The sequence below is a fragment of the Manihot esculenta genome, chromosome 13 (genome assembly GCF_001659605.2).
Source record: "Manihot esculenta cultivar AM560-2 chromosome 13, M.esculenta_v8, whole genome shotgun sequence".
NCBI lineage: Eukaryota > Viridiplantae > Streptophyta > Magnoliopsida > Malpighiales > Euphorbiaceae > Manihot > Manihot esculenta.
The window spans coordinates 5,475,404-5,501,649 of NC_035173.2; the positions used below are offsets into that span (position 1 = coordinate 5,475,404).

General features: G+C 37.3%; 2 protein-coding genes across 7 annotated transcripts; one reads left to right on the top strand and one right to left on the bottom strand.

The window, feature by feature from the left end:
* The first annotated feature begins 872 nt into the window (after positions 1–872).
* Positions 873–17,107, top strand: LOC110630022 (chromatin modification-related protein EAF1 B). Of its 6 annotated transcripts, none has more exons than XM_021777316.2 (23): positions 884–1,319; positions 2,915–3,103; positions 3,212–3,266; positions 3,349–3,446; positions 3,549–4,983; positions 5,101–5,220; positions 5,342–5,608; positions 6,011–6,202; positions 6,417–6,497; positions 6,802–6,853; positions 6,936–7,429; positions 7,522–7,575; positions 10,308–10,365; positions 10,461–10,645; positions 10,735–10,788; positions 10,889–10,969; positions 11,205–11,342; positions 11,465–11,578; positions 12,068–12,165; positions 13,701–13,913; positions 14,024–14,405; positions 14,783–16,508; positions 16,985–17,107. In XM_021777316.2, exons 2-22 carry the CDS (start codon positions 2,961–2,963, stop codon positions 16,424–16,426), a joined length of 5,958 nt encoding a protein of 1,985 aa, XP_021633008.1. In that variant the 5' UTR covers positions 884–1,319; positions 2,915–2,960; the 3' UTR covers positions 16,427–16,508; positions 16,985–17,107. The 6 variants fall into 6 exon arrangements, with proteins under 6 accessions (XP_043805666.1, XP_021633008.1, XP_021633007.1 ...); XM_021777315.2 differs by having other exon boundaries at positions 886–1,319; positions 2,904–3,103; positions 6,802–6,859; XM_021777314.2 differs by having other exon boundaries at positions 886–1,319; positions 6,802–6,859.
* A 1,996-nt stretch (positions 17,108–19,103) lies between these two features.
* Positions 19,104–20,471, bottom strand: LOC110630590 (trihelix transcription factor ASIL1). Its single transcript, XM_021778136.2, has one exon. The coding sequence runs from the start codon at positions 20,257–20,259 to the stop codon at positions 19,315–19,317; it is 945 nt and encodes a 314-aa protein (XP_021633828.1). The 5' UTR covers positions 20,260–20,471; the 3' UTR covers positions 19,104–19,314.
* Between the last annotated feature and the right edge of the window lie 5,775 nt (positions 20,472–26,246).

The window sequence follows — 26,246 nt, forward strand, 5'->3', positions numbered from 1 at the left end:
TAAGAGTAATTATTACATTTTTTGCCAAAATTACATTTTATTATTCCGAAAAGTAAGGTTTTCAAATGCATTGTAAATATTCTTGCCAATTCACCCAAAAGTCTAATTTTTGCCACATTTTAATTTAATTCTTTTAATTTTATTTTAAGAGTTGAAATATTTATTCGTATAAAAATTTGCTTTACTATAGTAATCAAATTAATTTTTTTATTCATTACTTTGTGTGCGGTTCTATCCTGTGATTCTATTTATTATCGAATGAACTGAATTTTTTTAAAGAAAATATGCGTTTTAGAAATTTGGATGAGTGAGAATCATAAGGAGGAGATTTTCATTATCGCCACATGATTTTGTCCAACATTAATCATAAATTATTAGACATATGTAGTTTTTGTTCAATTGCGTATCGCCGATAAAGAGAAATGTTCTTAGCACCGTCAATTGTGCCACTATCATTTCTAACGTCAACTCGAAATCATCTAATTAAATTAAAATTGGTAAGAATGTTATATTTGTTTTATAGTCAAATTAAAAATGTTAAATTATATTTTATATTTAAATTTATTTTTAATTATCATTAAAAAAATTAAATAAAATTATTACTTTTCAAAATTTGAAAGTGTAAAATATTATAGATGGTGAGATAAGCTTTTCTTAATTTGTCATTATTTGTATTTATTTTAATATTTTAATGACAATTAAGAAAGAAATTTAAAGAAATTTAAAAAAACATTTCAAGAATTCTAATGCATGATTGGATAAGTGAGATAGTTCTAATATATTATTTTTTTTAAAGGTCGACTATCATGTCCTTAAAAGGTGGAGATGGAGAGAAAACTCAAAAGGGGACAGATGAAAATAATTGAAATTAAAAAATGAAGAGCCCAAAATGGAGGAGAAAGGCCCTCTTCATCGCCGTCTTCTTCTTCTTCCCGTAGAACCCAAGCCCATTAGTAGCAGAGAGAGAGAGAGAGAGAGAGAGAGAGGTCTCGCTCTTGCATAGTACTCCCTTCGAAAACCAATCCTGTGAGGAAAGAAAAAAAAAAAAAAAAAAACACAGAGAGAGATACAAAATTCTCAAAAAATTTTAAAAGAGAAAGGACCTTTTGGTGCGAACACAGAGAGAATTATAGAGGACTCCATTTTTACGTTCTCATGGCTGACATTTGCAACGAAGTCTTTAATTCTAGGGTTAATTAATTCCCTTCGTTTAGATTGAGCTTTTGCTCACTACTCCAAAACCCTAGGAGAGAGAAAGTGTTGCAACTGAGGGACGCTTCTTAATTGTCTCTGTGCTGTTCTTTAGCTTCCCAATTCAGGTGACTATTGCTCCAATTTTTGGGTGTATTTCATTATTTCCTGGAAACCCTAGAATGGTGTGCAACGTTCAATTTGTGCAAATTCTGCATCAATGAAATTAGGGTTTATTCGGTTGGGGCAAGGGATTTCAATTTGTTTCTCTTGTGGTTTTGTAGCGCATTTTGCCCCAGTCTCATGAATTTATGCTCAGTCTCGTTGTTCATGATAGTAGGGGAATTAAATGAAGTAACTGGGTTTCTTCCCGTGTTTATATTGGTAGGCTGCAGGTTTTGACTTTCTAAATGGGTGATTGTGTTGGAATTTGAAGGGTGGTGCTAAGCATATTCTGTGCTCTTATTACTTGTGAGCATGTGCATGTTTATCTCGACAAGTTTTGCTGGTTGTTATGCACTCATTGGTTACAACTTCCCTCGGATTTTTTCGGTGCCTGCTATATTTATTTGTTAATAATTGGAAACCTAAAATGTTAGAACCACAGTTACCCTTAAAATATGGTTTAGGTCCTTAAGGCATTGCTGGTTGTGCCAACTTGCTAATTTGTTATGATGTTTGCAGTAACCGAGCTGCATGATTCCTGATGAACACCAGTTGTTTAGGTCAATTACAAATGGATGTTCGGGGCTTATGAAATGAATGAGAACTACATTACACAGTTATGCACCCAAGAAAAGAGAAAGTGAACCAAACTTAGACATTGACAAGGCTTGTTAATTTGTATGCCATTGATGACATTGTTGAACTTTGTTGGCTGCATGCTCTACTGTTTTACACTCGTTCTCCCTCTCTCTCTTAGATAAATTTGTATCTCCAATTTTGTTTTTGTCTCAAACAAAGCTTAATGGCCAAAAAAGATCCTTATAGCTGATCTCATTGGTTTATGATTAAGACTCAGTTGTTGTTGTGTTGTTCCCTTTTTTTCCCTGTGGAATTACCTTTCTGAAAAGTATATTATTTTACAAAAAAACTGATTCTGGTTGTTGGTTGAGGCTTGTTTAGGCATTTGGCACTTGTATACTTGGATATTAAGGGAGCTGCTATATAGTTCCTGCTCTTTTTTTGCAGCTTGAGACATAGTTATATAGATGTTAAGATGTATACTGTTTTCTTGTTCTCCTGTTCTGGTTCTATGTCCTGTCCTGGAATAACTGTTTTTGTTTTGAAGCTGCTATGTAAATTGAAGATCCTGTTATTTTCCAGATATTGAATACTTCCTCTTGTTTCAAATGGTGAACAGAGGCATGCCAATTTTGCTTTATCTTGTTATTTGTGTTATTATTATTATTATTATTATTATTATTATTATTATTATTATTTTACATATATATATCTATGCTGTCGTCATGGAGGTTCTTAATAAGCTATATATATAAATATATGCTTTGTACATCTTTATTTTTATATACAGTTGAAATTAGCCAAGTATGGCTGTTTTCTGTTTGAATCCATTCAATTTTCACTTGAACAGTGCATCTATCCATCATACTATTAGGCTTGCTGCATTTTCAACTCACTGACCTGAAAATGCTTTTCCTTTTGGTATTGCTTTAATTTATTCTAATATTTATTTCTTACATTTGGTTGAGGCATTTGTTAGGTTTCTGTTACAATGGGAGGGGAGAGCTTGTAGCTACTGTGGAGGAATGCATGGATGTGATTCAGGGTATACTCTCCTAGTAAATGCTGAGGTTGATTCCATGGGAGGGGTTGTTGATGGCGGAGTTGGAATTGGAATCAAGACCTCTCCGCGTCGAGCAGCAATTGAGAGAGCTCAGGCAGAGCTCAGGTGATTCTTGTATACCCTTTTTCTTTTTTTCTTCTTTTGTAATTTTATATTCTGTTCTCAGTGATTTGGAATTTCTGTTCCGTAAGATAAATTATTAAATTTTAACAGACAGGAGTATGACATTCGCGAGGAGAGGAGAAGAGAGCTAGAATTTCTTGAGAAAGTATGGCAATTCAATCATTCTCCTCATATTTCCATCTTCTTTATGCCATTGGTAATCACTTTGAACATTTCCTTACCTGTAGGGTGGCAATCCATTAGACTTTAAATTTGGGAGTGCAGCTTCTGTTAGTGTACAGTCTACCTCTTTAACTGATCATCACATAGAACATTTTGTGACTAGGTATATTCTTTTTCCTTTTTTGTTTCAAGATGTTACTGTTAAGCAATATTTATAATTAGCGAACCAGTGTTGCCCCTTATTTTTCATTTCTTGTAATTATAGTGAAGCAAAAGGTAGTTTTGCACTGACTGCATCACCTCATGGGGACTCTGTGGAAAGTAGTGGCAGACCAGGGGCTCCCACAGTTTGCGAACCCAATAGTGCTGATAATTTTGGTGAAAATCAGATTCTTGAAGGGAAAAGGAACCCTAAACATCCCAGTAGGAGGACTCATATTGCTCCATCAGAGCAGTCTTCCCAGATGGATGGGACTCAAAATGCCAAGGAATCAGAAGATTCTGCTATTGTTCGCCCATATGCTAGAAGGAACAGGTCCAGACCTAATCGTGATGGGGCTCGATCCAGCTCAACTGACATAATTCAGAGTTCTGGCGGATATGGATCTTTTTTCAAGGTTCATGGGGGTCTGAGGGAGGTAAAGGGGTCAATATCTGAAGCAATCAATCGGAAGGACCAGATTATTCCTTCTGTTTCTTACCCCAAGTCCACCACTTCAAATGGTGATGTGATTTCTCGGATACAGATTGCAAATCCTCAGTCAAACACAGAGCTGGATGGTGCTGTAGCTCGGGAAGCAACAACCAGCCTGCCTAAAGGTAGTAGGTTGGATGACTCTGAGATTGACATCTCAAAGCATAACCAACATGATAAACCATCAGAAGTTGATGCTAAGAAAATGTCCATTGGCATGGCTTCTGTAGAGTGCAACAGTATTGGAGAAAAAGAAATGGTAATTTCAGCTGCACCTGAATATCCACCTGGTGCAGCTGCAGCAAAAACTGAGAATGAAAATGGTTCTTCTCGGTCAAATGGCTTTGGTGATCTGAAAAGAGATAGAAATGAAGGTCAAAATGACAGTGGTGGAATAGGGACTAAGGGATTGGATTCAGAATCCTCCTGCACTCAGAATAGCCTATGCTTGGATGTAAATAATGAGAGTGATTTTCGTACTAATGGAAGAAACAGTGATATTAATGGAATTTCTTTGAAACGAACACCAGAATCTGAAGGAACACAAAATCCAGTGGCTGGTGAAATGGGAAATAAAAGTAATGAAATCAAGGCTATGGACAGCAGTGTTGTCATCAAGGATGATGACAGTGTTGTTAATCAAAATAACCCTGGTAATGGCCTTGTACTTGAGATGGATGAAGAAATACAGGGAAGATCTGATTTGAAAAATGATTTGAAATGTCCTAACCTCGTGGGAGTAGAGCAGAATGACCTTGCTGCATCTGAAGCTGATAAAAAATTATATGTTGTGTTGGATAGTGATTCCAATCTTAACAATGAAATCATATGCCCTGGTGGGCCTCAGGGTCCTGTGGATGTATCTATTCAAGAGTTACCTGAATCTACTTTGTCAGAGAAACATTCTTCTGCAGCTCTTGACCCTCAGTCTTGTTCTGGTAGTCACTTAATAGTTGTAGACAAGGCTAATGAGGATTCAATCTTGGAAGAGGCACGGATTATAGAGGTTGGTTCTTTACATTCTTTTACAATTCATTCTTTAATTTGATAGCATTGCAGGAATTGTATTTCCTTATTCATGAAGCTTTAGAAAATCTGTTATAATCTGTAATGTGGTAAACAGGCCAAACGTAAGAGGATCGCAGAGTTATCTGTTGGAATTGTACCCTTGGAAAGCTGCAAAAAATCTCATTGGGATTTTGTGCTTGAAGAAATGATGTGGTTAGCAAATGATTTCGCACAGGTGTGACTGTTGATAAATGTCACAGTTAGAAATGCCTTTTTTTTTTAAAAAAAATTTTGTTGTCTCTGAAACTTTTCTTCATCTCTCTTTAATGTCCATAGTTGTTTATGTTTGCTTGTAGGAGCGTCTATGGAAAATGACTGCTGCCGCTCAAATATGCCACCAGGTTGCTTTTACCTCTCGGGTGAGAGTTGAAGAACAGAATCAACACTGGAAGCTGAAAAAAGTTGCTTATACTTTAGCAGAGGCTGTCATGCAATTCTGGCATTCAGCAGAGATGCTTTTAAATAAAGATGGACAGAGTTCTAGTTTGACATACTGCATGCAGGATTCAAGGAGGATTTATGGGAATGAATTTTCTAAAGACAAGTTCAAAGAACTTGATAAGGTGCAATTTCATTACCTCATTGAGTGACTGATAATTTAAAAAAAAAAAAAATTTTTTTATATGTATCGAGCTACTATGTCCTTTTTAATTTTTTTTCCCCTTCGTGCTTTAATCCCATGGTATAATATTTTAGTTTCATATTTACTTTTCCTGTTAACTTTTAGCTATATTTCTAATGTGCAGAGTCCTTGTTTTGGGAAAAAATATGGTGAACTTATATAGTTCTCATTTGGATTATGTTTGAGTTGGCGTTTTTCTTGGTTGAAGATTGATTACATTGTTTGAATGTGCTTTAAGATCTGTGGTTGAGTTTGTAGGTGTTCTACCTTCCTGAAATGTGTTGGATATTAAGCTTGTGTAACAAATTATTGACTTTGATTTTGACCTTCTGGTTATGAATAGGAGGCATGCAAAGAGTTAGGGATACAAAATCCTGGAAAGAAGTTGGCATGTCTGATTCAGGGATATGCTGTAAGATTTTTGAAATGTAATAGTGCTGCAGTTCCTTCCCTTCAAGCAGATGCACCAGCAACACCTGATAGAATAGCCGATTCTGGCATTATTCAAACTTCATGGGAAGATCACCTGACAGAAGTATGGGCTTGCCTTATATATTCTCCTTACAACATTGAATTTAATTGTCAAAGTTAATGTCTGCTATCCCATCTTCATCTTTCAGATGCTTGTGTTTCATTTGCTGGTTGCTATACCTTGTAGATGTTGATCCCTGATGACACTCTGTGATTTACTTTAGGTATACATTTTCTCAAAACTCACTCATCATGCACTGAACTTTTTCATTTGACAGGAAAGCCTATTCTATGCAGTCCCCTCAGGTGCAATGGAGACCTACAGATCCTCCATTGAATCTCATTTGGTGCAGTGTGAGGTAAATAACTAATTTTAATGTTTCATAATATGCTTTGATTTGCTCTTCCTTTGACAGAAAGGCAGTTTATGTGAATTAGAAGAAAAACATATATTTACTGTGTGGCTAAAAGCCTCTATATTTATGTTGATGAACCCACATTTTTCTGCCATTCCAGGAGATGATTTTGTTTTTTCATGAGAAAAGAGCATTGGCATTAATTATTGCCCTAACAATTGATAAATTCTTTGATTTTTGTTTCCTTTCTGTTTTCATATATTATCGTTATTTCTTATTCATTGAAGTTATTTGCTTCTCCTTTCAGAAGACTGGCACTAGCATGCAAGAGGAAGTTGATACATCAACCTATGATGCTGGTACAGGTACAGTTGAAGCTATTATACATATGAATTGTTTCTTAACAATCTTGCATTTTTACGAGTTCATTATCAACTTCAGTGTTTGGATATCATGAGAATGCATATAATGAAGAGGAAGGAGAAACAAGCACATATTATTTGCAAGGAGTATTTGAAGGTAGCAAGTCAAAGCATGACCAGAAGAAAAGGAAAAACTCTATGAAATTGGGATGTCATCTGCCTTATGGATTCTGCACAACTGGGTCTCAACCAAATACGTCGATGGGAAAAAGGCCTGCCAATAATCTTCATGTTGGTCCAATAATAAAACGTGTCCGCTCTGTTGCTTACAGGCAGAGGTTTATAAGTCCTTTTAATGCTGGAGTTGCTGGAGGTCTGCAGACTCTAGCAAAGGCAGATGCTTCCAGTGGAGATACTAGTTCTTTTCAGGATGACCAGAGTACATTGAATGGTGGATCCCAAATCCAGAAGAGTGTGGAGGTCGAGTCAGCTGGGGACTTTGAAAAGCAGTTACCATATGACTATGCGGAGACATCAATAAAACCAAAAAAGAAGAAGATTAAACATCATATGGTGTGTGGAGATTCTGATAATTTAAGAGATACTGTGAACTTATTCTTATTTCTTACTGAACTGCTGGTTGAGTTTCTTGCTCATGGTTGCAGGGTCCCAATTATGAGCAGGTTTGGCAGCTGGATTCCACTGTTCATAATGAACAGGTGACTAAGTTCCTCTCTCTCTCATATCTACACTATTTTTTTAAATGGCTGATATGTCATAAAATTCTGGAGAAAGAAAAAATAGAAGTGCTTCAAATTCTTTTCACAGTTTATTTATTAAAAGCAAATGTGTTTTCAATATAAGGCACACACGCACATACACTCTCTCTCTCTTGCATTTGGAACTATCCTTGCTTTGGATTGCTCTCTCTGACTCTCTCTCTCTCTCTCTCTCTCTCTCTCCACACGCACAGGCATGCCAAACTTTAATGCCTATGTAGGGGAAAGGCAAGTGACCTTTAACAGCTACTTGCCTTAGGGCCTAGGCATGTGCCTTATTTCAGGCATAAGGCTTAGAAAAGCGTACCTTCTTTATTTTCACTTCCAGTGAGCATTTCCATTGGCAATGACACTATCATTATTAAAACTTGGAATTTATCGATATGCTAGAATCTTATGCAAAGTCACCAGAATTAGTCTCACTGGTGATAAGAAGTTCCTACAATCCCATCAATCCACCTCACCAAGGATCAGATTGCCTACGTTTCCATTTTTTACATTCCTACTCCTTTAATTCCTATACCTTGTTTTCAATCCTCTCTCATTATCTCTCTTATCTTTACTGCGTGCTTGACTTAGTGATGTTAAAATCTTATGGTTCTTGATTCATTAGTGTGATTTGATTAGATTCCCATCCTAGTGATTCCAAGGTATAGGTGGAGTCGTAAATGTACTTGAATCACTGAATTAGAAGAATCCATAGTGAAATGGGAAACCAATAGGAATCAATTGATTCGGTCAATTCTTTTTCTAAAGATATTAGACCCTAAGCATTGAAATTTAATATTTCACTTTACTTTTACTATGAAATGTGTACATAAAACCTTAGCTATTTTCTTCCATCGGCAATTGTTTTCCCTTTCCTTATTCTTTCTTTTTTCTTTTTTTCTTTCTTTAATTATTACTTCTCTAACTATAGCTGTCAATTATGATTTATGTTAATTTTTTTTATTTTTTATATATTTTACTTATTTTTTAGAACTCGTATCATTTTAATTAGTTTTTGAGAATTTCTATTTAATCTTACAATTTGTTTTGATTGTCTATTCATAAAATGAAGATCCTTTTTTCCTTCCTAATATCGATTTTACAACTATTGTTTGACTCCTTTGTTTCTAGTTGATTTCCAGTTGTCCTCTTTGTTAAATACTACTAACAATGAATGGGTCATTTATTTCAGATTTTTTCAAGACTTCTTCTTCTTCTCCTTTTTTCTCTGAGAAAGAAATGTTTATATCAGCTGTTTCTTGATTTTTTTTGTCCTTTATATTCTTTTCAAAGAAAACAGTATCATGTTGTTTAGGTCCTCCTTTACAAAAAATTGCTTTTTTCTAATAATACTAACAAATGCTATTTGGGTTTGCTTATATGATAGATACCCAAGATCTGGAGTTTGTTTTTTAATGTCCAAAATGTGGGTTTATTTTATTTCTACCAAATTCTACTAGTGTTCTCTTATAGATTCACACTCACGACAGCGCCTTGGCTCTGGGACTCCTTTATGCCATAACGTGTCTTGTGCTGCTTGTGTATATATGTATGTGTACATGTATACATTTTTGTTTGTGTGTGTGTGATATATATAAATATTTGTGAAGCCTTTGATTTTCATCTATTAAGATTGATAGGATATGCTTTGGCAGAAAGATGCCATGAAAATTTTTTTACCTTGATCTTTTGCTTTTTTGCAAGGTTTATTTTTAATTTATATTGATTCTTGTGAGGTATGTTATGCACTTAGGTGTACTTGGTGTCTGAACATTTTTTGACATGTTACGTTTAGAAGTCATGAGAAATGTCTATATGTGGGAGAGGGTGAAAGAATGTGTATTTAGTTGATAGATTGCCTTGAGGATAGCAAATGACTCGAGATAGAACTTTTCTTGTTGGGATCAATGCTATCAGCTTTTTAATGAAATTTAGTTTAAAGAAAGAAGATATAATTCATTATTGGTAGAAAGCAGTTTTCGAGAACCTTAGGGTAGAACCTTTCTTGTGAGGGTTCTTGTTATCAGCTTGCTATAAAATTAGTCTATAGAAAGAAGTGATAAATCATTAGTGATAGGAAGCAAAAGAGAACCTTAGGGTGATTTGATAAAATGATGATTATTCATTCAAGGATTGGTTACTATCAGATTGTGATATGTCATAGGTTTTTGTGTTAGAGCATATTTACCGAGGAAAATTAGTTTTAATTCATATAGGGGCTGTAAAAATTACCAATGGTCCTTGCTTGAAAGAAATCACGTAATTAATATGCATTTGCATGTTAAAACATGCACCCAGTCTGCAGTTGATGATTTACATTTGTAGTTTGAGTCTGGCAAGCTGTAAAGAAGTAAGCAAATTTTCTTACTTCTTCAATATTGTGAGGGGCAGGGGAGTTTTTAAATTTCAATTTTTTTAAAGGAACCAAGGGGTTAGAGTAATCCAGTTTACTGCTACATTACTTCCTCAGTAGATGAGGTTGACATTGTTGCAATAAATTCATCTATTCATTTTTCAACGTGTTGTTATCATTACTGTATTTATTCATCTGATATAGGAACCTTTTATTTCTTTATCTATTTATGCTCCTTTTTGTGTATCATGCTATGTCCTGCTATTCAAAGTTTGCATACTACAATTGTCTAAAAGTTGGCTACTTTTTGATTTTGGGTTTCTATTTCCAGAGGGGTAATTCCAAGAAGAGGTTTGATAGTAATCATTTTGACTCTAATGGTGCCAGCGGTAATGCCCTTTCTCATTTCGTATTACTTGAGATATTATTTAACAGAGATACAAGATGTTTGAGTTCTTACATTTTCAGACCTTTCCCTTTTAAGGTCTATTGTATGGGCAACATATTGCCAAGAAGCCAAAGAAACAGTCAATGGATGGTACTTTTGACAATATGGCTCCAATGACCGGTTCTGTTCCTTCTCCTGCTGCTTCCCAAATGAGTAATATGCCCAAAATCATAAAATTCATTGCTGGCCGTGACAGGGGCAGAAAACCTAAATCCCTGAAGGTAATCTTTGATGTGGTTATGGCTACGTGTTGTCATCTTTCCAGTTTTTCTAGGTGCCTCATTCTGCTTTGAGCATTGTACTTCTGCAGGTGCCTACTGGGCAGCTTGGTTTCGGAAGTCCATGGTCACTTTTTGAAGATCAGGTTAGTTTATATTGCGTTATCTTTCTAAGTTTCTAATATAATCTGTTCTTCCGTGGTCATCAAAGTTGTGGTTACCTGATTGATATCTTTGTTGACTCAGGCACTTGTTGTCCTTGCACATGATATGGGTCCTAATTGGGAGCTCGTAAGTGATGCCATCAACAGCACCCTTCAATTTAAGGTAAATTGTGTCCAGTATAATTTCGTTTACACTTGCATTGTCCAGATAAATTTCAGGTCATCTAGATGACAGTATATACTATTTTCTTGTTGCTGCTGAATTCCGAAGTTTTTTAATTCTTATTCTCGCTTATACTGGGGCAAATAGATTCTGTTTTTCTTCTAGATATTTAAGCAAAATTTTCCTTTCTTTTTATAATAAAAAATTTTCTCTATCGGTGCTTCAACATCTTCAGTGCATATTCCGCAAGCCGAAAGAGTGCAAAGAACGTCATAAAATTTTAATGGATAAAGGTGCTGGTGATGGGGCTGATAGTGCTGATGATTTAGTGTCTTCTCAATCTTATCCATCAACTTTGCCTGGCATCCCGAAGGCAAGATTTTTATACTTTTGATGGACATTTTCCCTCTGCTTAGTCAACAACATCCACTTATTTGTTTATGGAAGACGCATTTCCTGCTTTGCTGATTTATAAAGGTGAATTACATGATACAGGGCAGTGCCCGACAGTTATTTCAACGTTTGCAAGGGCCAATGGAGGAGGAGACTCTCAAGTCTCATTTTGAAAAGATTATTATGATTGGAAAGAAGTACATTTACAGGAATCAGGTTTGTCTATGATCCAAAGTGTGCATGTGTGAGCAGAAGCAGATAAAATATTTTGTTGCTCATTGATACCTACACTGATATTGCTGGTCCAACATCAAATCCTTTTTTTTTTGTCATAGCCATGTAGTAGCTTACAATTATTTTATCACCGCAATTTCTAACTGTTAATTACCTCTCTGCACATTTTCTTCCTATTTATCCCATGGTTTTTAGATTGCAAGGTGGAATGCAAAGTGATCTGATTTAGATCTAGCCTACAAATATTTTAGCATTTATCACATGGTAAAAGTATAGTATTAAGAATTTGTATAAAGAGTATGAAAACAGTAAAATAAATAGGAGTATGGAAACGGTAAAATATGCAGAATATAATTTATGCATCCTTACCAGATGCTTGAGCACATTGTCTATGCTTGCTTTGTTTGTGCTCAGCTTGTCTGTACAATTTTCTTTTTCTTGACAATGATTTTGGTTGTTTTTATTGTGAAGAATGATAACCAGGATCCTAAACAAATTGTAGCAGTTCACAGTTCTCACATTCATGCCCTTGACCAAGTACCCACAAACAAAAATGGAGGTGCTTTGACGTAAGTATTCATGCTTTGACATATTTATTATCTAGGTTGTTATAGATTATAGGAAGTAAATATGTTAATATAGGATCTAAATATTGATAGATGGGTTAGTTGCTTAATCTTAGGGATTGTATAATCATAGACTTGATTTTACTTCCTATTTAGATACCGTCTTTTATATATAAATAGGTTGTAATCTTTATTATGAAATGCAACAATAACAAAATATTATATTTCTACATGGTATCAGAGCCAGGTTCGTAGAGATTTATTTTTTTTCTCTCTCGTCAAGTTTTAAATTTTTGGAGACTTAAGACACCTGTTTTTGTGTTATCCATCTAAGATAATATTTCTCTCACTCTTCACCTAAAGAGGATGCCAAAGTCGCCTTGCAGCTCCCTTGTCAAATTTGCGGTTCGTTTGGGTGTTGGGTGGAGGCTTTTTTTTTATACTATTCATTTGGGTTACCCATAAAGAGTAACTTTTGGAGACTTAGGGCTCTGTTTATTTGGATTACCCATAAAAGGGTAACATTTAGAGACTTAGGGTTTTGTTCATTTGGTTACCCATAAAAGGGTAACATTTGGAGATTCAAGGTTCTGTTCATTTGGGTTACTCATAAAAGGTAACATTTGGAGACCTAGGGCTCTGTTCATTTGGGTTACTCATAAAGAGTAATATTTGGAGATTTAGAGCTATGTTCATTTGGGTTATCCATAAAAGGTAATATTTAGAGACTTAGGGCTCTGTTCATCAGGTATTGTTCACGGGTATTATTCACGGAAATTATTCATCGGGTACTGTTCACGAGTACTGTTCATCGGGTACTGTTCACGAGTACTGTTCATCGAGTACTGTTCACGGATTCGAAATTTTATTCACAGTAAGGTGATTAGTCTTATTAATCATTTTGAATTTGTTAAAGAATTAATGGAGTATTTGGAATTTCTATATTCTGGCAAAGAGAATATTTCTCGTATTTATGATGTGTGTAAGGCGTTTTACCAAACTGAGAAAATGTGGTCTCCCGTTCTAGTGCTGAATTTGAATGTCGAGTCATGGCAAAAAACCGTTTGTGAAGTTTTGTGGGTACGTCAATTATTAGAAGAAGTTGGGTTTATAAATTCAGTGTCTGCTAAGTTGTATGGGACGAGTTGATTATATATGTAACAAGTTGGGTATGATTAACATTTATGCTCCAACTTGAGGGGGAGTGTTATAGATTATAGCAAGTAAATATATTAATACAGGAAGTAAAAATTGATAGATGAGTTAGTTGTTTAATCTTAGGGATTCTATAATCATAGACTTGATTTTCCTTCCTGTTTAGATACCGTCTTTTATATATAAATAGGTCATAATCTTTATTATGAAATACAACAATAACAAAATATTATATTTCTACATAGGTTTTTATATGTTATACTTACCTGTGTTCGTATATCTTCACAAGTTTCAAATTCTTACGTTTATATTGCTTTGCATGTGTTTTGAGTGTTCATCTCATGCAAGCAATTGCATTATTATCATTTTTTGCATGGCTGTAGGCCCCTTGATCTCTGTGATGCAACTGCATCAAGCCCAGATGTCCTTCCTGTTGGGTATCAAAGTTCTCATGCTAGTGGTCTACCCATGCCAAATCAAGGTGCTGTAGGATCAATGCTTTCTACTTCTGGGCTAAACTCCTCCCTTCAAGTATCTTCTGGCGTGGTTCTTGGCAATAATTCTACGTCATCTGTCCCACTCAATGCGCCTATCAGGTGGTATTGCATAGGTTGCCATTATGTGTGTCTCAGTGTTAGATAGTTTTCTCTTATTATGAAATTCTAATTCTTTATAATTGGATGTGGGATCATTTTACTCTCGTCAGAGATGGTAGATGCAGTGTTCCAAGAACATCTTTACCAGTTGATGAGCAGCAGAGAATGCAGCATTACAATCAAATGCTGTCGAATAGAAGTTTGCAGCAGTCTAACTTGCCCGTTTCTGGGGCTCTTTCTGGAGCTGATCGTGGTGTTCGCATGCTTCCAGGTGGAAACCCTGTCAGTGTGATGTCTGGGATGAGCAGAAGCATGCAGCTCATGAGGCCAGGCTTTCAGGGTGTGGCCTCATCATCATCAATGGTGAATTCCAGTAGCATGCTTTCCTCTAGTATGGTTGGCATGTCAACCCCTGTGAATATGCAGTCTGGAAGTATTTCTGGTCAAGGGAATTCAATGATGAGATCCCGTGAGTCTTTGCATCTGATGCGGGTAAGTTCTTTCATATATACATGTTGGATTGTGTGTAAAGTTTGTCGAGTATGCCTTTCTAGCACATTATATTAGAATCATTTTAAGTTTCTTTGGATTATCATTTGTCCTGACCTAAAAAGATGGCTGGGCTCGATTTTGTAATCTTTTTTATTTATGATATTATTTCCATGTTATAGTTTATAGGTCTTAAAATGTTACTACAAGATAATTACCCATGACGTAACTTATTGGTATTTCCCTCTCTCTTCTATTCAAATTCATCAATGTATATTCTTAATGGTGCTTGAGTTATCATGCTATAATTTCCATCATCTGTGACAATAGTGCATCTGTACTCCAATATTATATGACAAAAACATTTATTTTTGTCATAGACTGGCCATAACTCAGAGCATCAAAGACAAAATATGGCACCAGAACTTCATATGCAAGGAAACAACCAAGGGGTTCCTGCTTTTAGTGGGTTGACTTCTACTTTTACTAATCAGACGACCCCACCAGCTGTGCAGGCATATCCTGGCCATCCCCAGCAGCAGCATCAAATGCCTTCACAACAATCCCATGTGATGAGCAATCCTCATCATCCTAATCCTCAGGGTGCCAATCATACTACAGGACAGCAGCAAGCATATGCAATCCGTTTTGCTAAAGAGAGGCAAATGCAGCAGCGGCTTCTACAGCAACAGCAGTTCGCATCATCTGGTGCCTTGATGACACATGCCCAACCTCAGCCCCAACTCCCCATATCTTCATCTATGCAAAACAGTTCCCAGATTCAGCCACAAACTTCATCACAGCCAGTATCACTTCCTCCATTAACACCGTCTTCTCCGATGACTCCTGTACAGCAGCAGCAGAAACATGCCTTGACACATCCTGGGATCAGTCGGAACTCTCAAACTGTTGCCAGTGGGCTGAACAATCAGATGGGAAAACAGAAACCACGCCAGCCACAGCAGTTTCAACAGTCTGGCCGGATCCATCCTCAGCAACGCCAACACTCACAATCTCCCCAGCAGGCTAAACTTTTGAAGGGAATGGGAAGAGGAAATATGGTGGTGCATCAGAGTGTTCCCATTGATCATTCTCATTTGAATGGCCTTTCTGTGCCTTCAGGAAATCAAAGTGCAGAGAAAGGGGAACATATCATGCACTTGATGCAAGGTCCAGGCTTATATTCAGGTAGTGGCTTGGGTTTGACACAACCATCAAAACAATTGATTGCTTCTCAATCCTCAAACCAGTCTCAGCCACAGCAAAAGCTATTTTCTGGCTCAGCTCCACCTTCATCAAAGCAAATGCAGCAGATGCCTTCTCATTCTGATAATACCGCTCAAGGTCATGTTCCATCAGTGACCTCTGGTCATGCCCATTCTGCTGCTCATCAAGCTCTTCCAGCAGCTATTGTTACTTCCAACCATCAACATATGCAGCCACAGCTGCACCAGAAGCAGACTGGTCAAGCTCAACCAACAGTTCAAAGAATGCTTCAACAGAACCGTCTGTTGAATTCTGATCCGCCAACCAAGTCTCAAATTGATAAGAGTCATACAGAACAGCAGCTGGCGAGCAATGTTTTACAGATGGGCACAAGTACAACCACATCAATTTCTCAGTCCTGTAATGATCAAACTAATTTGGTTGTTTCTTCTGTTGCTTCTCAGTGTAAACTATTTGAGCCATCATGTGATTCTGCAATGACAAATCCAGCCTCTCAAGTTGGTTCTATTAGGAGCCCACCGCTTACAAATTCAGCTGGAAGTGACGCAGTGGTATCTGTCAACCCGGGTTTAGGCCAGAGGCAGTTATCTGGAGGCTTGCCTCAACATGGGAGTGCTGGAGCACAGTGGCAGCAGCAGCCACAATTATCGCAATCAACAACACAGCAACCACCACTACCACAACCACAACATGAACAGCAGTCGCCTCGGCAACAGCACTCTCAGCAGCAAACACAGAATCTTCAATCAGCACAAGGAAGTCTGTATATGATGTCCACCAATCCTCCGCTGGAATGAAGCAATCTGACAGATTGAACAGTTCCTGAAGCAGTCGGTGCTGCTAAGACAGTTTGCATGCCCTTGTAGCAGCAATGTACAGGTATTTTTACCCCTCCTTTAAGCTCTAGTTAACCAATTGGATGAGTTAGGCATTACTATTAAGCAAAAATTATATGATTATTAGTTCTGATGATTTTTTAAACTACTTCACCTGTCATCTTATAAAATTGTGCGTATGTCACTGCTACTGTAAGCTCTAGTTTTCTTTGAGAGTGGATGTCTTTTGTTTATCTGTCTCTTTTGGTGCTTCCCAACTGTAATAGATTCTTCTAAAACTTTTGTTTTATTCTCCCAAACGAGATCAAATTTGTAGTTTTTTCCAGGCAGGTCAGAATTGGAATTGGTTTTAACTAGCATCCCGCAGATCCCTTGTCTTGTGACCAACATTTTTGTTGCTTTCTTGATGTACATTTATTGACTCATTTAACCATTTTATAGGCATTTACTCTTTCGGCATTTCAAATGGTTTTAATTAGTAAAATGGAGTAGTATAATGGAGCCATGGTTTTCATGCAGATGAGGCTGACCACTCCACGAGGGCATTGCAAAAAGGGAAAGAGGTGGTGATTTTTATTTGCAGATTTTGTCCACATTTACTGAAATATTTCAACAGGCCAAATTTTTTTATTTCCCTTTTTTTTAAAAAAATCAAAATTTGGGGAAATCATGTAAATTACCACTTGTCTAGAGCTTTTGGAAGATGGAGACAGATATAGGTATGTGTACAGGGTCTCATATCTCCAGTTCTTTGTAGTTTTCCCCAGCAGTGGCCTGGTTTCCCTGCTTATGTGCACAGAGGGGTCTGTTTCTTTTTTGCGCCCCAATAGGTTAGTTGCATGTATTTGCTACACTCGCAGATGATGTTAGTGTTGATCATTGTTAGGGGCGAAAGCCTTTGGAAATTAAAATTTGTCAATACAAGATCTCCGGTGTACACACTTGTCCTGGTTAGTATGATCATCTCTCACTCTCACTGCCTTGGAATTTTTATTTCTACTCACAATGTCTGCCTAAAATATTGCAACCCTTAACGGCTGAGTATATAATGTTTGACAACTGAATATGTCATTTTAGAATTTCCATTTTAATGGGCATCTTAGTGAAACTGATGAAAGAACAGTTCGAGGGATGATGAGCTCTTGTTGCCTCTTGGACTGGCTTGTAAATTGGCTAAAGGTAATCTCAAGCTCAGCTCAAATTGCTTTTTTTGTTTCTTAAACTATTTCGTCAAACAATTTCGTCAAACCCTAGTCCATAGCTCAATGAATTTTTATCCGAGTTCGAAGTTCAATTTACCATATATTTGTCAAGATAAAACATTTTGAAATAATTTTCTTATTATGTGAATATTTATGAAAAGACTACAAAAACTAGAGTTTATTTGAATGTGATATAAATACGAAGGCTATATGTTTTTTTAAATATTCTATGTACATGTTCACTTATTCCGGATGAACTTGTCCTTAGCCAAATCTTTATTAAATTCCAGCTTAAGATTATTAATCAGGTTTAGCACGGTCTAAAGCTCAACTCAATTAAAGAGAACGATACACAGCCTTGCACCCATGTGTCATACACGGAAGATTAACTCATGATTTCAGGAGGCGACGATTTTTGTGAATTTTAGTAAAATTTTAATTTATATAGAAGAGATTTTAATTGATGTAGCGAGTCAATTTCACCTGAGGGTGTAATTGGCAAGTGGCAACTGCCAACTACCGTATCATATGCTCAAAACTTAAACCTAAGCTTCCTGCATTACTCAATTTCAATCAAATTCCTGTGATGCAGAATTTAGAATGAACAAGTTAATTTGTATCCCTACACCTCCTCAACGAAAAATTATTACCCTTAAGAGCCAGCTGCCTCATCTTCCTCCATAGACAAGGGAGAAGGGAGGATACCTGTGCTGTGGTGGTATAACTGTATCATCATGGAGCACATAAACAATGCAAGTTTGAATACTTCAGCCTGGAAATAATCCCCTCTTAGAGGAATTGCATCCTCTTGGACAAACAAATCTTATAACGAATAAATGGTAAGGAATCGACCAAATATTGGTAGAATCATAAGTATTGCAATGGATTTCACGCTAGAAATCCTAATGCCCTGAATTGCTAAAATTGAACTGATAAACGTTAGGGCGTTTCTTATACTAGAAGATGACCTAGTGCGAAACCTTAATCCTGGGGTACCATCAATCAAAGCGTGTACTAAAATCTATTGAATTACAAGGAAAATTAGCTCAAGAACATGAGGCAGAATCAACAATAGATTGAGAAAGCCATTTATAATTTGATATAGATAACTACAAAAACTGCCCATCTGGAAAGATGGTATCCAGATGTTGCCAAAGAGAATTAAATATTCTGGCAAAATTAGCAGAAGATTATCTAGCTCTATCTGTACAGCTACAAGGAGGCTAAGAAAAACCCACAGTGAGACCTGCATGGATTCTGAAAATCTATTAACCTATATTGCAGGCACTGTCAGACAAATAAAATACCTGGTTGAGGCATCCATGTTAGTCCTAAGCCTGGATCATGCTATAGCAGTCTGTAATTTGATTTCAGGTTTACTTTATATATATATATATATAAAGAAAATAATTAGCAAATAGAACATATTCAACCGATAATAACTGAACCAGAGAACTGCTGCATTACATATCCTGATGCAATCAAATCATCCCAAAAATTGTTGGTAACCGAGTTTGGACTATACAGAATATATCAATTTCTGAAGCTAATGCAAAATAATTATAGGTAAAGGTCTCTATCCTACCATAACCAGAGCAATACCAAATAATTTAGAGCTGAAAAATTGCAAGGAGAAACACTGAACCTTTAAAATTCTTGCTCCATCTGCAAGTCCTCTTGTGAATCAAAAGCATCTGATATCATTGAAACAATCTTCCTCTGTGAATCTAAAATCATCTCCATACGCCTATTCTCCATCTCCATTCTCCACTTCTCAGTTTCCTTCATCATCTCCATCTTTTTCCTCTCCATGCCTACTATTCTCTGTGCAAATGCCCTTATTTCCTCTGCCAATCCCAACTCCACCCCTTTCCTTCTCTCTCCTTCTTCTTCGCCATTATCATCATCGTCGTCACCATCATCATCATTCTCATCCTCGACCATTTCCTCCCTCTTCCTCTTATTCATGGTGTCTCGCAAAAACCCAGAATCACTCCCTGCAAATCGATTAACAATGGTGGGTTTTCGCAGTATATAGTTAATACTCCGGGACTTGCTTCTATGCCCATAATCCTCCTCTTCTTCTTCTTCCTCGGCGTCTTCCACCTCCGCTTCCTCCTCAAAGTCTTCATCATCTTCATCAACGTTATCATTAGGAGGTACCAGAGCCAAAGGCCGAGCAGAAATAGGCATCGGACCTCGTTCCAACGATTCCATGAGGTCAAAGTACTGCCAGGAACACACGCCGGTGATAGAGATACGGCGTTTTTCCTCGCGGAAGCGTTTCCGGAGCTTCTCCATCTTGTGGCGGCACTGAATGACGGTTTTTGCTGGGTGGCTGTAGTCGTAGCCGCAGCGAGCAGCGACGGTTACAGCCACCTCTTCCCACTGGCTGGCCTTAAGCTGTCCTCGTTTTAAGGAGTACCATTTTTCCTGATATGATTGAATTAGATGGATTGTTTCTTGGTGGGTCCAGGGGACCGGATGCGGTTTCTTGGTGGAGAGGGGTCTAGGGTTTGACGGTGGTGACTGTGATAGTGGTTCTGATGGCGGAGGTGGAGAGGGAGACGGAGATGGAGATGGTGTGGACATCGTGGGTGTGAGGATTAGGTTTTGGGAAGCGTAGAAGTGGTTTTTGTTGTTTGGTTGGGTGGTGCTAGTGGTGGTGGCGGCGGAGGAAGTGGCGGTGGTTGTCGGTGGTAGGTGGAAAGAGAGCCAGCTAAACTTGGTACCATGGGTGTGGGGATGGGGTAGGTTAAAATGGAACCAAAACGGGAAACCATCGTGAGCCAACCCAGCTGTAATTTTCCCCTTTGTTTTTTCTTTTTTCTTTTTTTTTTTTTGGGTCTGGGCCTTTCCATTGTGAAGGCTTTTTACAATCTCCAACAGTATTGTTAATAAAGCAAACCACTTTTTTTGAAAAAATAAAAAAATATTTTTTAAGAAAAAAATTATTTTTAATACTTAATCGTATAGAAAATAAATTTATTTTTTGAAAAGAGAATTATTTTTAAATAAAAAATAATTTTTTTATAAAAATAAAAAATTACTATTTAATTATATAAAATGATTAATCTTTTTATTTTAAAAAATATATTAAAATATTATTTATATTTTAAAAATTCTATTAATTAATTTATTTATTAATTTTTTATTAAATATTTTATTATTTAATTTTAAAAAAATTATTAATTAATTTCATGTGCCACGCCACAAGAACTTTCAACTTGTCAACGTGCGGCACTTGTGAAGTGGTTCTCCTCAAAACCAACACAAATAAGCCTTTTCAACAAACCCACAACGCAATGAACGAATTTGGGACAATCACACTTGTAAAGAAGAGATTTTCTCAAGGAAAGAGTGTATTTCACTATAGTGGCTGTACAGATTACAAGAACTCTCTTAAAATCAATAAATTCTAATAATCTGCCTATATCTTTACAAACTCGTGGAACTCCTATTTATAGGCTAAGATAAGGCAGCATTTAATGTTTCTTAGAAACTCCCCTGCCAATTATGGCATGTTGGTTCAACTTCCTTCAGGTCTCTTCCCTCCTAGCATGTTGGTTCAACTTCCTTCAGGTCTATATTCTTCCCCCCTGGCATAGCAGTTTTGTGCTGGTCAAGTTCCCTTGCTTCTGGAATGTTTTCCAGCCTGGCAGACTTGCTCTTCTGCGGTCAACCAGCTTCTCCAAGCAGCCTGTCTTCTGCCTACAGCCATTTCTATCTTCCTCCTTACAGAATTTTTGTGGGGCGAAATTTGGAGGTTGGCAATCTCTCCCACCAAAGTCCTTGATGCCCTCGTCAAGCTTCCTTTGTCTTGTAGGCATCAATCTTCTGCTTGAACTGCCACAATTCAGCCTCCTTCTCCCAACTCATTTCAGTTTTTGGTAGTCCTCTCCATTTGATCAGAAATTCGGTGTAATTTGAAATCCCTCGTCGCCTAATTACCCGATCTGCCAGTATTTCCTCTACTTCACAATCAAATGAGGTTACCATCGTTGGTGGTGCTCTATGTGATTGACCCCTGATTGGATCCTCCTAGTCTTCATGGTAAAGTTTGAGAGAACTTACATGAAAAACTGGATGAATCTTTAGTTGTGGCGGCAACTCGACTTGATAGGACACATTCCCTACCTTTTTTGTGATAGGAAAAGGCCCCTCGTACTTCTTTACCAACCCCTTGTGCACCTTTCTATAAGCCTTGAATTGTTGGGGTGGTAGTTTTACCATGACAAGATCACCAATTTGGAACTCTAATGGATTGAGTGGGGGAGAATTGTCACGTGCATAATTCTTGGGGATGTCGTGACACCATGCTGGGGAAGATGTTGCCGTAAAGATTGGGTGGGGAGTTACTCGAAGGGCCGTTGTGTGTGGGATCACCAAACAAGCACACCCTGGTCGGGGGTTGGAGCCGCTCCCCTGATGAGCCCAAGGCAGGGCGAAACCAATCAGCATGGCAAAACTCCTCGATAGGCTGAACTTGGCAGGCTATAACCTCATTGGGGCTTGTCCAAGTGCCGCACAGGCGCAGTGCTCAAGTGCGCCCTGTGACATTTGCGCTCGTAGCTTGGGTGAAAAAGCATCACTTCGGATAAACGATGCTGGGATTAAAGTGCTTAATTGCAGACATGCTCGAGGGCGAGCATGGATTGAGTGGGGGAGAATTATCATGTGCATAATTCTTAGGGATGCCGTGACACCATGTTGGGGAAGATGTTGCCGTAAAGATTGGGTGGGGAGTTGCTCGAAGGGCCGTTGTGTGTGGGATCACCAAACCTGCACACCCTGGTCGGGGGCTGGAGCCGCTCCCCTGATGAACCCAAGGCAGGGCGAAACCAGTCAGCATGGCAAAACTCCTCGATAGGTTGAGCACTGCGCCTATCGAAAGGTGACTGGTTTCGCCCCCCCTTGGGCTCATCAGGGGAGCGGCTCCAGCCCCCGACCAGGGTGTGTAGGTTTGGTGATCCCACACACAACGGCCCTTCGAGCAACTCCCCACCCAATCTTTACGGCAACATCTTCCCCAGCATGGTGTCACGGCATCCTCAAGAATTATGCACGTGACAATTCTCCCCCACTCAATCCATGCTCGCCCTCGAGCATGTCTGCAATTAAGTGCTTTGATCCCATCATCGTTTATCCGAAGTGATGCTTTTCCGCCCAAGCTATGAGCGCAACGAGCCAATGGGGACATCCCTCTCCCGTCGGAACACAGGCTTCACCTTGCCTTGCCCCACCCTTTGAGGCACCCGAGGAACCCTATCCTCACTCAAACAGTTGCCCCACAATACTTGCTCTGAACACCACCTTCACTTAGTGGTCAGTACGCGCAGCATCAATCCTTGCTCCCCTCCACCAAGGAAGCTCAACTCAACTACGCGCAGTCACTCTGCTGGTTCCCCACACCAAGAAATATAACTCCTCTTCTCCTCTATTCTTCCAGGATCTTCAGGCGGGATGGCAAAACATGCCATGCGGATGCCCACCTTGGCTCTGATACCATATGTCACTGGGCGCACTTGAGCACTGCGCCTATGCGGCATTTGGACGGGCCCGAACAAGGTTATAGCCTGCCAAGTTCAGCCTATCGAGGAGTTTTGCCATGCTGACTGGTTTCGCCTTGCCTTGGGCTCATCAGGGGAGTGGCTCCAGCCCCCGACCAGGGTGTGCAGGTTTGGTGATTCCACACACAACGGCCCTTCGAGCAACTCCCCACCCAATCTTTACGGCAACATCTTCCCCAGCATGGTGTCACGGCATCCCCAAGAATTATGCACGTGACAATTCCGCACAAGGCGCACTTGAGCACTGCGCCTGTGCGGCACTTGCACAGGCCCCAACGAGGTTATAGCCTGCCAAGTTCAGTCTATCGAGGAGTTTTGCCATGCTGACTGGTTTCGCCCTACCTTGAGCTCATCAGGGGAGCGATTCTAGCCCCCGACTAGGGTGGACAGATTTGGTGATCCCACACACAACGATCCTTCGAGCAACTCTCCACCCGATCTTTACGGCAACATCTTCCCTAGCATGGTGTCACGGCATCCCAAGAATTATGCATGTGACAATTACTCATTAAATCTTTCATATCAAAAGTATTTTAAATTTTTATATAAATTTAATAATTAAAACTAACTAACTGAAAAATTAATTAGAACATTATTAAAATATTTTTCAAAATCTAGTAAATTTCTCTATGTTATAATATAAAGTAGTAATTTTTTTAAAGAAATAATAAATCCTTCATCAGTTATTTTTATATTTTTTTTTTCTCAAGCAGCTCAGAGGCTATGTCATCTGTAGCTCTCCCTGCCTGGAGGATTCCTTTTTCGATCTAAACAGTGAATTACTCTCCTTACTTTCAAATTAGGTGTAAACTATAGCTTGTATGGTTGTTCTATATAGTGGTTCTATGTGCCTAAGTGTTTGGGATGCTGGCATCTCTGGGATTATGAACTCACTTTAATGGTTGGATTGTAGATCTTTAAGTCTATGATAAGAAAATATGTACCATTGAGCTTTACTCATGTCATTCTGCTTTGAGTTCATGCAATACAATTGTGGGGTTTGACTTATAGGTTTGAATGTGATGATATTTTTCTTTTCTTAGTTTGGTAGTCCAGCTTAGTGCTCATTCTCTCTAAGGTTTGACCTATAGTGACATTTAATCATTAAGTTTTTAACTGAATTTATTTAAAATTTTAATATAATCTGACATTCTCTCTAAGGTTTTAAAGAGAAAATTTTCTCTTTAACTCTATTATTTTAAAGCGTGTTCATTAACATTGATCTTTTTTTTTTTGCTGCAATTGTGGTGATGGGAGAAGATTATAGAAGTCGCCACTTTCTTTTCTGGCTGAAATATAAATTTTCATCGCTTATAGCTGAGTCAGTGATAAATGTGCTTTTTATTACCAACTCCGTTCTTATTTGATATTAGAAGATTTTGGTTCTCCTCAAGTGGCCGAGCATTTAGTATCAGAGATGGTCAAAGCTTTTAGAAATAATGAGTGGCATTATCTAAAGGCAAATCTGGGTCAACTTGTTCAAGTCAATCGGATTTGAATTTCTATGGTTTGTTTTTCTTTAAGCTGGATATATTTGTTGGACCTTAGAAACCTTATTTTAGGCTGTGAGTTTGATTATCTGAAAGGCCACCAGGCCTATTATCGTAGCTTTAAGTTGTAATGTTTTTTTATCCAATGGAAATATCTCTACCTGGAAGAAAAAGCTTAATTTATTTAATTTTTTTTATTTATGATCAAATCATTTTTTTAAAAAATTAAAATAATACTTTTTTTTATAAAATATTAGTTTTATGTTTTAATATTAAAGTTATTTATTTTAATAATTAATCTTGCTATTAAATAATTTTATAATATTAAATATAAAATTAATATTTTATTATTAAAAGTTCAAAAATTATTATTTTAATATTTTTAATAAAAAACGAGGTAATTTAGATTTATTAAAATGTTTGATAAATTAAATAAAAAATTTAATTTTGAGTAAAAAGTTAGGCATCACTTTAAAGTTAATATGGCAAAAATAAAATTATGTGGAGCTTCTTACTTCTTTTATCCTTTGAGTTTCTAGGACCAATTAGTCTGGGCTAGATTTGACCCCATATTCTTTAGGTGGTTGTTGGATGCTCATAAAAAAAAATGGAGTTGAGAAATTTTTTAAAAAAAAAAAGGTTCATAATTTTAGCTCTGATCTGAGGTATTCGAGTAATTATGTATTCACATTAATTCCTTTTCAAATAAGAATGGAATATTAGGAATTTTAATAATAGAAATAAGGATTATAAGAATGGTATATTTTTCTTGACTAAAGTCATTGTTGCTCCAATCAATGATTTTGGGTTCCAATAAGACATGTTAAACCTAGTGAAACCCTTTGACCCAAAAAAACGAAAAAAGACCCGGTGAAACTAACAGACCGTTCGCAGATGGTATGATTTACTAGTCCAAATCCCAGACCACAGAACACAAGCCATATAGACCATATTCTCTACAGGCTATAAATTAGAGGATCATTAACATATCTCCGCAGATTTTGAACATCTATATAAATATTTCATAAATTAAATAAAGTAAATACAAATTTTCATTTGATATTTGTTGAGATTCAAATTGGAATGTCGGAAGCAAATAAATAAAAGAAGGCTATATAAAAAGAAGATTATTGATAGAACAAGGACAGAAAGAAGCCAAGCCATGGACGACTTCGTGTGTACTCTGTGTAAAAACTAGAATGCGAGGGATTTAAGGCTTGAAGCCTTTTGTTCCACCACGGTGACACATTCGATTAAGTTGAAGATATTACATCTCAATGAGCACTCCAGCTTCTACCATATTTTTAAGGCAAGATTGCACAAAGCATCCTAACTACCTCAGGGCTTTAAACAATCAGTTCTCTTATCCCTTAGCATAATTTTATTTACAATAAAAAAATTTAAATGAAATCTTATAAAATCATATAAAATTTTTATTTTTTTAAAATGAAATTTTTTAAGTTGAAAAAAATTGAATTCTTTATTTTTTTTTTAATTTAATCGTTAAAAAAACCATTTA